The sequence below is a fragment of the Dryobates pubescens genome, chromosome 1, assembly GCF_014839835.1.
Source record: "Dryobates pubescens isolate bDryPub1 chromosome 1, bDryPub1.pri, whole genome shotgun sequence".
Taxonomy (NCBI): domain Eukaryota; kingdom Metazoa; phylum Chordata; class Aves; order Piciformes; family Picidae; genus Dryobates; species Dryobates pubescens.
Genome location: NC_071612.1, coordinates 41,769,944 through 41,787,530, shown reverse-complemented (window position 1 = coordinate 41,787,530; position 17,587 = coordinate 41,769,944). Strand labels below are relative to the sequence as shown.

Sequence of the window (17,587 nt, the reverse complement as noted above, 5' to 3'; positions counted from 1 at the left end):
AGAAATAGGTCAAAAAGTATCTGAGCCCAGTTTTCCCATCCAAGGTGAGATTCAACAAACAACAACAAAAAAAGGAATAAATGAAAGTAAAGAAGAAAAAAAAACCAGTTTACTCAATTCATAACAATCTCTCACCAATGTACACTCAAATCCTTCTCACAATTCTTATTGGTCTAATTTTACTCAAGTCAAATGAGTGAAAAAAAATCAGGATTTGACCTGAGGCAGCTTTAATTCAGTATCCTGAAAGCATTCTATCAGCATTCCTTGACTCAGGCACAAGCACTCTGATTCTGTCACAATTTAGAAAGGTATGTGTGTTGGAAGGCAAAAACCTGCTAATTTTAAGATGTAAGATCACATGAAAATCCACACAATCTAGAAGATCTACTTTCTTCTGTAGGAACTTTTAGTAATTTGAATACAAACCCTATCTGGTATGTGATTTTTGCAAGATATTTTTGGTGGATAATATTTTTCCACAGCTTGGTGTGGGGATTTAACATATTACAGGCTACGTGAATGAAGGCTGCCATCTAGTGAAAAATTCAGCAGTGTGAGAATCCAGCAAGGGGAGAACTCACAAATCCTGGCCCCCAAGAACATAACTAAACAATGCTTGTGCAGCAATTTTTAAACAGCTTCCACCCCCAGAACTGAAGAATCTGTACATTTGGATTCTTGTTTCACACTAGCATGTAACAAAAGAAAACAGATGTGATCCAATTCGAAAGTTCTCCACTTACAGACCCTTCAGTTTCAATACAAGAAACTCAGTGAGGTGTGAAATGATAGTTTTCAATGACTCTAAAATTGACATTACAAATTCATTACAAATACCAGATCTGACTATGAGTCCAGCACCTGTAATGGCTTTGACAAAGGGCTTTCCTGGACTTATGAAATTCACAGAATCACAGGATGCCAGGTTGGAAGGGACACCAAGGATCACCTGGTCCAACCTTTCTAGCTGATAATGTAGTTGAAACGAGCTGGCCCAGCACCCACCAAGCTGAGTCTTAAAAGTGACCAGTGTAGGGGAATTCACTACTTCCTTTGGGAGTTGATTCCAATGTCTAACTGGTCTCATGGGAAGTCTAATTGGAATCTCCCAAACAGTAACTTGTCCCATCACCCCTTGACTATTCCATGTGAGTCCCTGTAAAAAGGGAGTCTCCATCCTCTTGCTAGCCCCACTTTATGGTACATGGTAGTAAGGTCTCCCTTAAGCCTTCTCTTCTCAATGCTGAACAAACCCAGTTCTCTCAGACTTTCCTCATATGGCAGGGCTTTGTTGTGGCCCTTCTCTGGACACTTTCCATGCAAAAGGAAACATATGACCATGATTCTAAATTCATGGCACAAAGCACCCACTTCTTTTCCATGTGTGTACATCAGATAAGTAATTTTCATATTCCAGCAGGTACAGAGATCTGTAGGCAGGGGAGATGCCTCATGTTGTACACTAAGAAAATCTAGTGCTTGACAGTCCTTGCAGGAATAGCCTTGTGCAGAGTTTCTTGCAGTAGAGTATAAGGAAGATCAGGAGGAATGATAAGTCAGAGAAACCTTTCAGCACAAAGCTTGCTCTCCTCACTCCAGGGTGAGTCAGGCCATATATCAGGGCCACTCAAGTTATGGAGACACAGGGAGATATCTGTCTACTACAGAACAGCACTCATCCTCTGAACAGGTCCTCCAAGCGGAGATCCCAGGGGAGGAGGCAGCCATTGGGCTTGTCCCACAATAAACATGTTCCTGATTTTGAAGAGGGATATAACACAGATGCAAATATAATCGAGTCACACAATGAAACCCCAGCACTAATGGTTTTGAAAAAAATATTACTCCAAGGGACTAGGCTATCACACTGACCAGGGCCAAGCTCAGCTTCTGGAGATATGAGATTATCTTTGCCATCAGTAACTGCATTTAGGGAACCAGGAATTAGGCTTCACAAAAATATCAATAGGAGGAAGAAGGCCTTGGTTTTGAGGTCTCATTTCTACTCTCCCTATTTTTAAGAGGACCATCATGTTGTACCCATTCTGGAGGGACCAAGATGCTTCAAACTGTAAGGGAAGCTGCTGATACCAGACTTATCCCTGGACTCAATCAGGGAAGGCAAGACATAGGTGTCCTCTTCCATCCCATCCTGCACATGAACAGCAAGACCAGCAATACAAACCAGCACAATATGCAGAGGAGAGACAAGCAGCATCTCTTTCATAAAACCACAAGCACCAATTCATTTAACAAGTTATCTTACATGTCTGAAGAAAAGATCTGTGTGCTTAGGGAAGAAATCCAATCCTACTATCAATTGTGTAGCTGGAGTGAGCACTTGGAGTGATCACTTACAGGAAAGAACAGAGTAATGATAGCTACTATCATGAGTGATGAACAAATAATTCATGGGCAAACACTTTGCTGCCTGCACTCAGCTGAGCCCTAAGGGTACAATTCATCAGCACAGACAATATACATCTCTGTACTTACTTGCAGGCATAGTCTTGGAGATCAGAAACATAATTGCACACTCCACCATGGAGACAGTAGGACTCATATGAAGGAGGGCATCCTACAACATCACCTTGCATGGGGTGTGTAGAATATTCCTTGCTGACCACAGTTGGGGGAAGAGTAGATTCTGAAACACAGGATTTGAAAAGGATGCCTCAAACTCATGGCAACATTGGTGATGTGATCTTATGAAAGACTTTCAAAACTTCAAGGTAGGAAAGTAGTTAAAATGTCAAATTTCAACCGGTTTCTTGTATTTTACCCATTTCCTCATGCTGCATATCAGAACCTGAGATCAAAATAATAAATATGCTTGATTCCAGATTTGCAATGAATGACCCACAGAGGTTAGCTGCATTTTGCCTGTTCAGGTGTGTGAATAGAAGTCTAAAACGAAACTGCACTTCCTGCCTCTTAACTACACTTAGCTAACTGCACTTAGATGCCTTTTGCAACTTGTGCAGCTTTAGGGTTGGGTAAATACCCACCATTATAAAGCACCAGAGTCAGATATACAAGTGAAGGGCGACTGTATCTCAAGCTCTTGGATCTCAAACTGAGAAATTTTCACATGCAACTCGCTACCACGCAGATTATTTCTGCTCTGCTGCCATCCAGTTATAGAATCACAGGATCAGTAAGGTTGGAAAAGACCTCTAAGATCACCAATCCAGCCATCAATCCAACACCACCATGCCCACTAAAATATGTCCTGGAGTGCCCATGTCTACACATTTTTTTTAACAACTCCAGGGACAGTGACTCCACCACCTCTCTGGGCAGCCTGGTGCAATGCCTGACCACTCTTTCAGTAAAGACATTTTTAATGCCCAATCTAATATCTAATATCCAATCTAAACCTGCCTTGGTGCATCTTGAGGCCATTTTCTCTTGTCCTAGTTGATTCCATCTGTGTGTGGCTGTAGATAATATTTTTTATTGTTTCAAGCTAGCTCAGGTACAGATACCATCCCTGTTAGGAATGTTATCAGGTATGTCCCTGGGGAAGCAGGGAACTCTATTGACCCCATTCTTCACAGGGTTCTGTAGTCTGCTCTGAATCACACTCATGGTTACCTGCACAGATATTCAAACTAGCCAGTTTTAAAGGTTGTAGTGAGGTGGATGTTGGCCTCTTCTTCCAAGTAGCTAGTGATAAGAAGAGTAAATGGCCTCAAGCAGCACCAGGGTAGGTTTAGATTGGATATTAGAAAGATTTCTTTACTGGAAGAGTGGTCAGGCATTGGAACAGGCTGCCCAAGGAGGTGGTGGAGTCACCATCCCTGGAGGTGTTCAAAAACCTGTAGACATGACACTTCAGGACATGGTTTAGTGTGCACGGTGCTGTTGCGCCGTTGGTTGGACTTCATGGTCTTGGAGGTCTTTTCCAACCTTAATGATTTTGTGACTCTGATCTCTGCACAGAATGACCTACAGTGCAGATACTCCTTCACACAAAAGTAGTGATCTCTTTCCTGCTTTAATGCTACAGCAAATATGTAGGTCAGAAGCAAATATCTACAGGTCAGGACCAAACGTCTACATGGCAAAGAATTTCTGGCGGTACGACTTGGCAGAAGCTCACTAATTGCTCTCACACATTCATGGGATGAGTGTTATGACTCACACCAGTTTTATTGCAAGGTGACCTTCAATGACATTTGTTTTTTAAAATTTCATTTGCAGGAGAACTGCCACAGCAAAGAGCCTGAATGGAAAGGAAGGAGTGATTTTAGTGAACCACGGATGTGACTGTGCTCTGCCAAGAAAATTTCAGCTTGCTGTAAGAGCTTATTAGGCAAAGAATTGAAATGGTATGTGTTTAACACCCATGAAGACATAGGATCAGACTTAGAGCTGAGGGACCTAGAAGACCTTTCTTCCAAGTCATGCATCACTTGAAATTGTCATTTCCTGAGTGATACCTGAAACTACTGAAAGCTTGAGTAACTGAAAGAGGGGGTGGGGAGGGGACTTCATAGGTGTTCTGCTTTAAAAAGGGCATAATTTCCCCTTTCTTTCCTGCTGAAACAGACCTGTGACAATTACACAGTGTCCTTCCATCACCAGGCAATCATTTGATCTAGAGTAAGAGAAAACTGGGGAAGGATTTTTTACAAGGGCTTACATCAATAGGACAAAGGCGGGGATGGATTGAAGCTGAAAGGGGGCAGATTTAGACTGGATACTAGGAAGAAATTCTTTACAGTGAGGGTGGTTAGACACTGGAACAGATTGCCCAGGAAGGCTGTGGATGCCCCCTTCCTGGAAGTGTTCAAGACCAGGTTGGACAGGGCACTGAGCAAGCTGGTCTGGTGGAAGGTGTCCCTGCCCATGGCAGAGAGGTGGAACTAGGTGATCTTTAAGGTCCCTTCCAACCCAAAACCAAATTCTATGATTCTATGAAAATTCACTCTGATGAAGAGGGCAGACACTGAGTAAGACAATAAGTCACTCAGCTCCACATTTTCAGAGATTGCTGCTGTCACATTGAGATACTGAGATGATGACCAGAAAGTCTCTAGTGCTGAACTTTCAGCAGCTCCCTTCATGAATGTGGTAACCAAATTTTCTAAAGAGTTTCAGAGCCTTTTTGAAAAACTAACCACTGGATCTGAAAGAATAGCTTGTTCTGAAGAGTTAATTGGAACTTATGTGCAATTCTTGTGCTAGCCTTCTGCAGAGGGAAAGAATCACAGAATACATCTGGTTGGAAGAGACTTCAAAGATCACCCAGTCCAGCCCTCAACCCAGCACTGAAGGGTCAACACTAAACCATGTCCCTAAGCACCAGGTCCACACACTGCTCAAACACTTCCAGGGACAGTGACTCCACCACTGCCCCAGGCAGACCATTCCAGTGTTTGAGAACCCTTTCAGTAAAGAAATATTTCCTAATATCCCGCCTAAACCTCCCCTGGTGCAGCTTGAAAATATGAAACATGACACAGACTAAAATCACATCCAAAAAATGCTACGTCCAAGGAGCTTTTACTTCTGCTGTAGATTGTGAAAGCCATTAGAAAGATTTCCCAGTACGATTTTCCAGTGAAAATTAGCATTGAACCTCAATGTAGTTACTTCCAGACTAAACTCAAATCTGATCTCCTTAGCCTCCTAAAGGATTGCTAAATGGATCCTTAGCCTCCTAAAGCAATGTTAAATGGATCCACAAGCTGGCCAGTATGTCATTATACAGTTTCCTTAATTTCCAGTTAGAACAATTTACCCAAGGGCCCAGATCTTAATTAAGGGCTGCTTCATTTCAGTTGCTCACTCCATTTACTCACTGCAGCCAATGCCAGTTCCAGAAGCACCATCAGCACACAAGTAAGTAATGTTTCCCTCTGTGTTTGTGCGGGTAATGTTCTCTCCACAGGCGTGGGATCCTGTCTTGCACTCATCAATACCTGTCATCCAAACAGTCTGCAGTCAGAAAAATGAAAAGTCTCAGAGCTTCCATTAAAAGAGCAGCAGCTGCAGCAGTACAGTCTCCTGACAGTGGAGGAAAACACCAAAGACTCTCTCTCTGCAAATATGCCTTCATGGAAATCATCATGGAAAAGCAGCCAGCATACTTTCTACACCAAGTAGACACAGCCTTTCCAGCTCCTCAGAGCATGTACCAGGTAAAGTTTAGGCTCGAGGTGAGGAGAAAGTTCTTCACTGAGCGAGTCGTTTGTCATTGGAATGTGCTGCCCAGGGAGGTGGTGGAGTCACCGTCCCTGGAGGTGTTCAAGAGGGGATTGGATGTGGCACTTGGTGCCATGGTCTAGTCATGAGGTCTGTGGTGACAGGTTGGACTCGATGATCTTTGAGGTCTCTTCCAACCTTAGTGATACTGTGATACTGTAACAGGAGAAGAAATAAAAGGCTTCCCCATGAAACATAATGAGTACAGCAGAGTTGAAAGATATATTCTCCTGGCATTGCTAGTCACAACATACAGCCTGGATGAGAGCTGGAGTGCTGTCAGCTGGCATTCTACATAAAAACAGCAGGAGATTTTGGGAGAGGAGAGCTGGCCACCACTGTACCACCCAGCTGGTCCAGCCTAAACAAAAGGTTTAGACAGAAGGAAAGGGGTCTAGAAACCTACAGGTTTATCTATCTTGTGTAAACTTAAATGAAGTAAGTCTCTGAATTACTACAAAGAGGCTACCTGATTACAACAGGAGTTTAGGCTCATATACACCTCTCACCCACATTCTGGCAACCCATGGTGGCAGCTCCTGCCAGGCTGGTACTTACTCCTCAGGCTGGTATCTGCATGATGCTAAGGGCCCAAGCACTCCCCTCAAAGGGTTCATAGACCAGAAATAGCCTCTGATTCATTTTATGAACAGTCAGCAGAATACATGTGACAGATCTAGTCTGGGGAACAAAAATCACAAATCTGCAGTCCCAATTTGTGTGAAATTACTGCTTAAGGCAGTGGATTATTATTATTTTTCTAGAGTAAAATTAATGGGATCTAGTGAAAAAAGAAAAAAGCATATGAAGGATTCAGAGCACTTTTTAAAGCAAAAATACAGGAACAGAACTGTTGCAAAATATTCCAAGAAATGTGTCAACAATAGAAGATGAACTCATCTTGTAGCATCTCTGAATACACTGACACTTTTCTGGAGAGTGTGCCTGCAAGCAGGCATTTTAAACTCAAGCACAAACTCGCTTGCCAATTTCTGTGTTTTATAGTAGATTTCAAGTCATCAAACCCCAAATCCTTTTCAGTTCTGTTTGGAGTGGGTTGCCCAGGGAGGTGGTTGAGTTGCCAATCCTGGATGTGTTTAAAGGTCATTTGGATGTGGTGCTTGCAGATATGGTTTAGGGGTGAACCTTGCAGAATAGGGTTATTGGTTGGACTTGGTGATCCTGAGGGTCTTTTCCAACCTGAATGTTTCTGTGATTTCTGTGATTCTGCATCATAACAACACTGCATTCTTCTTTATTTTTCAGACATCCTTATCTATGTTAAAGAATCAAAGTCCAGCAAAGGCTATATACATTTTGTTTGTGTGTGTGTATATATATACATATGTCCAAATTTAGCAAACTTTGAATTAGGCTATGAAGGAAAAAGAAAAAGGACAAAAGAGAAGTCAAGATTCTTACAAAGCTCTGAACATGCTGTGTGGGGAAAAACTTTCTGTTCCTTCATATTTACTCCTAGAATGGATTAAAATAATTAAGAAATGTAGGGAATGAGCTAAAGACCTGCATTAGAGCTGGATGAGAAAATCAGTGGCTCTGATTATTAACAAGACTCTAAATGTACTCAAGTTGTCAGTGTCAACACCTTAAACCTCATGCCTATTAAACAGACCTGGAATTATTTGATGAGCATTATGACACACTCAATATCTGCTTTCGTTTATATTCATGGAAACGATTTCCAATAAAGCTCTACTGCTTCACCTCCACTTCCCTCCTCCCCTTCAGCCTTCCTCTCCCTCCTGCTGTAGCTACTAAAAGGAGCGCAAACACTGAGAGGAAGGTGTCTACTGACAACTACAGGCTTTGCATATTGATCTGTTGCTAAGGTTGCCACACTTCACATAGGAAGGAAAGAATCAAAAAGAAAGAAGGGGAAGGGGAAGGGGAAGGGGAAGGGGAAGGGGAAGGGGAAGGGGAAGGGGAAGGGGAAGGGGAAGGGGAAGGGGAAGGGGAAGGGGAAGGGGAAGGGGAAGGGGAAGGGGAAGGGGAAGGGGAAGGGGAAGGGGAAGGGGAAGGGGAAGGGGAAGGGGAAGGGGAAGGGGAAGGGGAAGGGGAAGGGGAAGGGGAAGAAGGGGAAGGGGATTAACCCGTTTTTGACTGTTTGGAGGAGCTACAGTTAGGAACCATGCCCAAACCAAATTTTTCTGGGAGAACCAAACCAGCTCATTTGACAGCTTCACAGCTTGATACAAGGACAGCCCGAACCATAAGACATGGATCTTGCTCATTCATCCCGCCCCAGCCTTCCAGAGACAGAATAGCCCTCACACATGCCCATACCATAGCAATGGACTCCATCTCCAGTGAAGCCCTCCAGGCATTTACAGACGTAGCCTCCTTCCGTGTTGATGCAGCTTGACACACTTCGGTTGCAGTGGTCCATATTGACAGCACACTCATCAACATCTGGGAGACAGAACAAAGAGAGGGGACACATGGGTCCTGAAACCAGCAGGTAAATCCATAAAAAGAACTGGAGATATCACAGAGTCCCCTCAGACTATGCTCCCACTTGTCATTTGTGTATTGAAAGCAAACAAGAAGAGAAGGGCTTTGTGGTCATTTCTTGGTATGAAATCTGAGGGAGGTCTACAAAAGGTAGGTGGAGTCACCATTCCTAGAGGTATTTAAAAGATGTGTGGATGTGGTGTGTAGGAACATGGTTTAGTGGTAGTGGTTTATCAGTAGTCACAGAATTGCAAGTTCCAGGTGAGAGGCTGGACAGGATGATTTCAAAGGTATCTTCCAAGTTTGACAGTTCTATGGTTCTATAACAGCCTAAGACAGTCAACTAGCTGCTTTCAACTGGAGACCTAAAATTTCCACAGATACCTCTTGCTTTAAAAAAAAATCCCTTTGGAGGGAATGATTCTATTCAAAGCTAGCCTTAATACTCTTAAGCCCTACTTGGAAAGAAACTTTGCTTTGCAAGAGAACACACAAGCTCAAACCAAAAACACCCAAAGAAAAAACCAAAACCAACAAACAAACCAAAAAGGGATAAAATTAAATTACACCCCTTTTTTTGCATTTCCATAGTAACACAGACTCCTGTGAGTCTTCATGCTTAGATCCCAAATGGTAAATCATTCTGTTTCTAATGCCTTCCAGTCTTGGCCTTTAGGAATGAACGATGAGCATCCATCTATGTTGGATGCAAGTCCAAAAACATAAAGACCACTCTGAGCAATGTGTTTTCCGATTGTTAGAGTCTCTGTCTAGTGCTGGAAAGAAAGAGCAGCACTTTTATATAACCATATAACAAGAATACTAATTTGGAAGAGATGCATTAATGCATACCTCTAAATAATACATCAACTATCATGTCCATGGGCTGAGGTTTTATAATTAGGCAATTTTTATAAATAAATACATTGTGGTTTTTTTTCCTGTTATCCCCCATTATTGCCTGTTAATATTAATAGGATTAACACTCAGGACTCAGGGGAAAAGAAGGCATGTGGTAATTAGCCAATGCATCTCACACACTCTCTGCTCACCATCCCTTTCAAAACAAGCAATACCATTGACCTTTCTGTGATGGCTCACACAGCAGTGGTGCCAGTGTGAGAAAAGATAGATTTTTTTCATCTTCAGTCTACAGTTTTGCAGAAGGATGTGTTAGTGTCTTTTTATTTTTACCATAGCATGATTTCCCCTTCCTGGTAAATCCTTTCAAGCACTGGCACACAGCTCCATCTTCCAGCAAAACACACTGTGCATTGACATCACATTCTAGTGCAGTGCAGTCATCTTGATCTACAGCACAAACAAAAGCAAAAGTACCACTAGATGCATTTGCATGGATGAAAGCAGGTTCTTGATACTAAGAAAACAACCCAACCACCAAAACCTCCAAGATAACAACAAAAACAGAACATACAGTCAAAGTTTGAAACATAGCTTTCCAGGATTAATGACAAGCTAATGCAATCTGAAGGTTGTAGTAAGGCGAGTGCTCATCTCACGTCCCTAGGACCAAGTGATAGAACAAGAGAAAATGGCCTCAACGTACGCTAGGGTAGGTTTAGACTAGATATGAGGAAAGGTTTCTTTACCTAGAGTGCTCAGGCATTGGAACAGACTGCCTAGGGCAGTGGTGGAGTCACCATCCCCAGAGGTGTTCAAAGAATGTGTAGATGTTGCAGTTTGGGACATGATTTAATGGCCATGATGGTGTTAAGTAGATGGCTAAACTCAATGATCTTAGAGGTCTTTTCCAACCAAAATGATTCTATTCTATGATTAAGGCTGTTGGTTTTGTCTAGCTGGAGCTGAAGAGTCATTTAGCTTTTTGAAGGTAGATTAGGGGCATGAATGCCACTAGTCTTAACACTGAGCCCTTTCTTCCTTTAAGGGCTCTGATTTCTGTCTGTTCTACAAACCTGTTCAAAGCCCTGCAGTACAGGAAGACATCATCAGACTCTACCTGATACCATGATCTCAGCCATCAGCATTTTCTGCTTTTCCCCATTCTCTGTACCCTTGAATATCCCACTGCTTTGTGTGTTCCGGAGCAAGGCTTCTGGTGTAGGCATCGGCACCACCTCCTCATGCAGAGCAACACTTTCTGAAGAAGATAAGAAAAAAAAGAATTCAGGCTCTTTAAATCTACTGGACTCACTTCCTGGTTTTCTATCACTTGTCCAATTTCCAGTAATCTTGGTGGTTTCCTTTTAAAGTAAACATCAGTATCCTAAGGAAAGGGCCTGAGAGTGCTGGTGAGTAAGAGGCTGACCATGAGCCAGCAATGTGCCCTCGTGGCCAAGAAAGCCAGTGGCATCCTAAGTTGCATTAAAAAGAGTGTGGGGACAAGAGAGATTCTCTTTCCCCTCTACTCTTCCCTGGTGAGGCCTCATCTGGAGTATTGCATACAGATCTAGGCTCCCCAGTTCAAAAAGGACAGCCAGCTAACTACTGGAGAGAGTCCAGTGGAAGGCTATGAGGATGATGAAGGGAATAGAACATCTCTCTTATGAGCAAAGGCTGAGAGACATGGGGCTGTTTAGCCTGGAGAAAGGAAAACTGAGGGGACATGTCAAGGATTATTAATATTTTAAAATGACTATCAGGAGGATGGAGACAGACTTCTCAGTGGTGTCCACTGACAGGACAAGGGTCAAGGGGCACAAATGGGAACAGAGAAAGTTCCACACAAAGAAAAAAAAAAAAAATCTTCACTGTGAGGATGGTAGAGCAGAGCATTGGAACAGGCTGCCCAGAGAGGGGGAGTCTCCATCTCTGGAAGCATTCCAAACCAACTTGGACATGTGCCTGTGTGATTTGCTGCTCTGTCAGGAGGCTTGAACTAAATGGTCTTCAGAGGTCCCTTCTACCATTCAGTGATTCAGTGATCTCCCCAGTCTACCCTGTTTCTGGCCTCAAATTATTCCAAAAATCACTCACTGGTGGGTTTTCTCATGTACAGAAGACAAGGAATGCAAATCATTGCTCACAATACTTGTCAGCACTGCACGTCTCTCTTAACTGCTAAGGGAATAGTTACAGGGATCAGAATTACACCACCATAAATCCCAGGACAACACCCTAGTGTTCACATTCTTCAGAGCATCCATCATAAATTTGTGTAGGTGAATATTTTCCAGTGTGATCTGTCAGGATACTCAGGGGTTTGAAAAAGGGAGGTTTTGCAACTAGAGGACAGTACCTGCTGTTGTGTTGGAAGCATTCAGAGCACGACAGATTTTCCCATCTTCAATTTTCCCAAATCCTGGATAACACATGCAATGGGCAACTCCAAAATTGTTTTCACAGATCTGATCACAGCCTCCATTTACATAAAGGCAAGGATTTGCCCCTAATGCAGAAAAACAGGCAACTTAAGAAGCTGCTTCTTCAGTCAACCTCTCCTTTTAGCTGTGCAGAGTTGAAGCAGTTGAAAAATAAAAAGAATAAGGACTGACAAAAACTAGAACAACCTTCTTTTACATTTTTTAAGTAAAATTAGATGCATATGATAACATATGATATTATCACCTATCCTCTGGCAGGAAAGCAGATTTACATACCCTCTAATAAATTCATTGCTTAAAAACACAAAAACAAAAACACCACCCAAAAAAACCCCAAACCAGAATTCTTTATTATTCCTTTTTTAATATTTTCAATTCCAACATTCCCTGAAAGAACACTGCAAAGGCATAGGGAACTTGTGCCTCACTCCTGGTCTATTGAATTACTTTTTTTCTGCTTACTAGGAGATTGTTGCCAACCGAAAATCAAATTATTTGATCCAAAGCTAATCAACCTGACCAAAATATTTTACCATGTCATTTGTTATTGTTTCTGTGTGTGAAGAGTTCTAATAATCTAGGATAAATAGGAATTAGAGGACTGTCAAAGCCTCGTGGCAATGGATCAGGCTCTATTTCAGGTCATGATTATAAATCTACATAATCTGATAGCATTCTTGAGACCCATGTCCAGGTGATGCTTTCAGTAAATGCCTCTCTGACTATGCAAGGCATATTGAAGAGCTTTTTTTTGTGGCGCTCACTCTCTCCCCAAGGATATCTATTCTACTGATACCAGTGAACAAGAGGAGGCTGGAAGGGAATGACTGCTTGATTTTTGCAGTATACCTGGTTTCGCCAAAGGATGAACTACAACCATTGATGAGGGTCTCAGCATGCTGCCTCGGAGACGTACCCTGTTTTGGCCGGTCTTCTTGTCCACCCTCATTAGTGATGGCCTAGCCCAGTCAGAAAACCAAAGGTGATCCTCAAACACCACTACGTCAAAAGGGTGGCCTACAAAGAAATTAGATTTCTCATTTCCACATCTGTAGAGCATGCACAAGAGACCATGTAAACAAACAGTATCTGCATATATGTCTTCTAACATGGTAGCATAGTTATAGCCACGTCTACAGTTTCTTCTCTGATGTGGAGGAATAAGTATCCATGAATAGTGGATCATGGACACACATTACTTATATGCCTAGCAGAGGAGGCTATGACACTTGCTTGGCTCAGTTAAGTCTCAGTACTGCTGGTGGCCTCCAACCAGATCAAGCTCACTATTTGCTTCTACCTAAATATCATAATTTCTTGAGGTGCTGGCACTGTGCCTAGCCTTTCAGAAGTGGAGTGCCACCCTCCTCTGCCAATAAGTGGCCCAGTAGAGAGCTGGCCTGAGGGTTTGTGGAGTCTCCTTCTCTGGAGACTTTCAAACCCCACCTGAATGCCTTCCTGTGCTTCCTGCTTTGACAGGGGGGTTGGACTTGATCTCTTGAGGTCCCTTCCAACCTCTAACATACTGTGATGCTGAAGTACACAGCTCCTTTCACAGTCTTCACATTACAAGGTGGAGAGGAGCTCATAAACACATTCAGGATTAAAAATAGAAGTGTGGCATCATCAAAGAAGATAAAAGGACATGAAACATTAATAATCACATGAAGGTTTTCCACAACAGTACAAATCCAACCCATTGCATAGCAAAAGGAACAGTCATGTTGTTCACTGCTTTGGGCAGGTACTTACAAAGTGGTTTACTTGCAGTTGATAACAGGGTTAGCAGAAGAGCAGAAATAATCTTCTCTACTTTGCATGCGCCTGTAGTGAATGAATTCTCAGTACAGGAGCACTAGAGGGAGCTGCTGTGATAAAAATTGATGTTCCAGCAGAACACCTAACAGGAGATGCCACCTTTCCATCCTTTGGTGTACAGCTGTCCAAGAACAGAAACTGAATTCTGATTGCACTAACAGCATTAACAAAACGTCAGGATACCAAGTTTCTCTGCCTCTCTAAATTCATACCCCTACAGGTCTGCACTTCATCTCTCTCCCTAAGGTGCTGATGTTCTTTTTCTCCCACCTCCAACCAGCTGTATTACTACTCCAAGCCTACTTCCTTTCTCATGCCCTGTGTTTCTCCAGCACTCCTGGCTCTCATCTATTCTTGACACAGGCTTCAAGGTCCATCTTTGCAGATCAGTCACAGGGTGTAGCAAACAGCAGAATATACACAGCAGGGGGAAAGAGAGGAATGCTGGGAAGTCACTCTGCTCAGGGCTTTTGATGAATTGGAAAGCATGTGTCCCTCCAAAACCTCACTCTGCTCACCTTCAAACAAGTGGGAGAGCATCTGGCTTAGGAAATGAACACAAGACTTCCCAATGCACAGACTAAAACAACATCTGCTGAAGAGAGGTCTTTACCCATGGCAGACATGGTATTGAGCCAAGAGTCCTCATTCTGCCCATGTTTTGTATGCATATCTGCAAAATGATGTCCAGAGAGATATAAAATACAAAGGCAATTGTCCTCTCCAGGCACCAATTTGCCACATATAAAATTCTCAAATGTGGTTCATTTTAAATGTGGTAGAACATCAGCTTCTCATTGCTAATGCTTCTGTTCTTCTGCTCCAGAGCAACATAGTTACATGTCAAAGAAAGAAATCTCAGCCATAACAACTACCAGCATACTGCATAAATAACAGGATCTACTGTGTAGTTAGAATCATCCTAGTGTTAACACTGTGAGGATGAAGGCTTGCTGCTCAAGGACCCTAATGGTCAGGATTAATTCTCTTCCAGTTTATGTCACTACAACTCACTGGTGAAAAAAGTACAGCAAAACCTGAATTACACTAAGCAGCCATGCATGGAACAAGAAAACCACATTTTACTATTTTCCCTACTTTTCATTGTTCTGTGAGGCCAGAGAAGTTCTCTGTACAATGCAAAATCACTGGTTAGTAAAAGATGAGTATTAGCAGGGTGTCCTTTCGCTACAGCAAATAAACAGAAGTCGACTGGGTAACAGTAAGTGATGAAGTGATGCCATTAACCCCAGCACAGACTTGCAGAGGGTATACAGTACAGCCAAATGCACACTGACAAGCAGCAGTAAGTAGTTATCAACCCCAAGGCCTCACCTACATCATTCTGTGCAAGAATTCGACGACCAGAGCCATCCAGGTTTGCGCTCTCAACCACCGACTGTTTAGCATCACACCAGTACAACTTGTTGGCTAAGTAGTCCAAGGCTATTCCACTGGGCTGCACCAGGCCAGTGCTGGCTATAACCTGGCGATCGATGCCTTCTAATGAAGAGCTGTCAATCCGAGGATTCACCCCCATGTCAGTCCAGAATAATCTCCTTTGGAGAACACAAAGTGTGCAGGAAGTCAGTAAGTAAATGTTTGTCCTGCTCTCCATGGAGCTCTTTCAAAGCAGAAAGCAATACAAGCCTGAGGCACATGAGGAGAAGTGCACACCTCAAGCAAATATATTGGCTGCTGATCTTGTCACACTTGCTGTAAGATTCCAGGTGATTGCAGTGGGACTTATGCAGAATCCCTGCTCTTTCAATTGGCACAAAATCTTGGGAAAAACAACTCCCACACATACTAACTGCTGTCTCCTCATAGCTGCTTTGTGCATGTTCATGTGTATCATGTGCTGATAGCACTTTAGCAAACCCAAACAGAAGACATTGTATTTGCCTGCCCTTTGTCTAAAGAAGGCTGCACAAATGGGAACAAAATTATCCACCACCCATGGAAAGTAAGAGAGTCCCTAGCTTATTCTGCTTTAAAAAAAATAAGCCTGTATCTGGTTTTAAACTGAAGCAGGGTAGATTTAGGGAGGAAGCTCTTCTCAGTGAGAGTGTCAAAATACTAGAAAAGGTTGCCCAGAGAGGTGGTTGAGGCCCTGGCCCTGAAGAAATTAAAAATCAGACTTGATGTGGCCCTGGGCAGCCTGATCTAGTTGAAGGTGTCCCTGCTCACTGTTGGGAGTGTTGGACATGAAGACCTTTGAGGGTCCCTTCCAACCCAATGCTATCTGTGAATCTGGCTCAGCTTCCTTTCTTCTTTTAGTAAAATTGTGATTCTCAGGGTGTTTCTCTAGGAGTCCAACACATTGCTCATTGAGTGGGGAACAAAGCTGGTGAATGGTCTAGAGAACAAGTCTGGTGAGGAGCAGCTGAGGGAACTGGAGAGGAGAACTTCTCACTCTTTAAAACTCCTGGAAGGAAGCTGGAACCAGGTGGGGCTGGGTGTCCTTTTCCTAGTAACTAGGAATAGGATGATAGGAAATGGCCTCAAAGTGGAGATGGCCAGGGGATATTTAGATTGAATATTAGGGAAAAAATCTGTACTGAAAGAGCCTGGTCAAACATTGATCCAGGGTGCCCAAGGAGGTGGTTGAATCCCCCATCCTTGGAGGTGTTCAAAAACCATGCAGACTTGGCACTTTGGGACATGGTTTAGCAGGGATGGTGATGTTGGGTTGATGGTTGGACACTCTCTATGATATTAGAGATCTTAGAGATCTTAATGATTCTATATGCATGTACTGGTTTTCAATGAAGAGGTGGTGCTAGATTGCAGCTCAAGAAGGCGAGGTAGCCAAGACCACATATTCTCAGGCACCAACTGGCCCTGTCAGGCTTACTGGAATAACCCTCAACTTTGCTTAGCTTTCTTACATGAGCAGGTGTAGCCAGTTCTGGGGCCAGTACTTTCAAGAGCCTTAATAGAGTCTCAGACCTCTCTTTAATACTGACTTTACAGTTATGGGCATTGATATAATGTCTCTTCCTCTTTTCTCTATTAACTTTCTAATAAGAGAGGTTTTACTGATGTTCCCCCTTCCCTTTCCCCTTGTAGCCTTTGTTTCCATCAATAATTCTAATAAACAATCTCCTTGAACCTACCTGTTGCTAGAAGTTTTCCTGCACAGTGTCTCTGTTGTGTTCAATCTCTACTGAAAGTTTCTTTCAGAGCTTTTATGCCCAGAGTAAAGCTAGCAGAACATTCTCCCCAACTCAGTTTCATTCCTTCATTCATCAATACTTAGTTATAGCAGGATATGAGTACCAAAAATTTAATTTTTTTTTTTATAAAATCAATAGATTTTAAGCCACCCTCGAACAGGCACATGGACTCAAATAAGAGAGGCTTTGCCATTGATTAAAAAAGCCAGAATTTCATCAAGAGTTTAAACATACAAAACTCCTGTGATCATCTGAGCACTAAACAAAATATAAGGTGAATTTAAATCAACAAATCTCCACATCACTAAATTTCGTTTAGCTTCTTCAGAAATTTAAACATGGCCAGAAAAATCATAGAATGGCTTAGGCTGGAAGGGACCTCAGAGATCATCTACTCCAACCTCCCCTCCATGGGCAGGGATGACTCCTAATTAGGCTTGGCTGCTCAAGGCTTCATTCAACCTGGCCTTAAATACCTCCAAAGAGAAGGCATCCACAACCTCCCTCCTCTTGTCCTCTCTCTAGAAACCCTTGCAGCCTTGCTATAGAGCAGTGGTGGTTAGAAATGACTACTTTGTCCATACTAACGGATATGAA

At 42.7% G+C, this 17,587-nt stretch overlaps 1 protein-coding gene across 1 annotated transcript in view; it reads right to left on the bottom strand.

Annotated features, from left to right (window-relative positions):
- EGF (epidermal growth factor) overlaps positions 1-17,587 on the bottom strand; it is a 67,793-nt gene that overhangs the window by 14,445 nt on the left and 35,761 nt on the right. Inside the window, exons 14-21 of the mRNA XM_009904863.2 lie at positions 15,147-15,370; positions 12,843-13,010; positions 11,909-12,058; positions 10,670-10,810; positions 9,883-9,999; positions 8,521-8,646; positions 5,814-5,933; positions 2,500-2,650 (exon numbers count right to left, since the gene is read on the bottom strand). Of these exons, the coding sequence (XP_009903165.2) occupies positions 2,500-2,650; positions 5,814-5,933; positions 8,521-8,646; positions 9,883-9,999; positions 10,670-10,810; positions 11,909-12,058; positions 12,843-13,010; positions 15,147-15,370 (1,197 nt within the window). The remainder of the gene's footprint in view (positions 1-2,499; positions 2,651-5,813; positions 5,934-8,520; positions 8,647-9,882; positions 10,000-10,669; positions 10,811-11,908; positions 12,059-12,842; positions 13,011-15,146; positions 15,371-17,587) is intronic.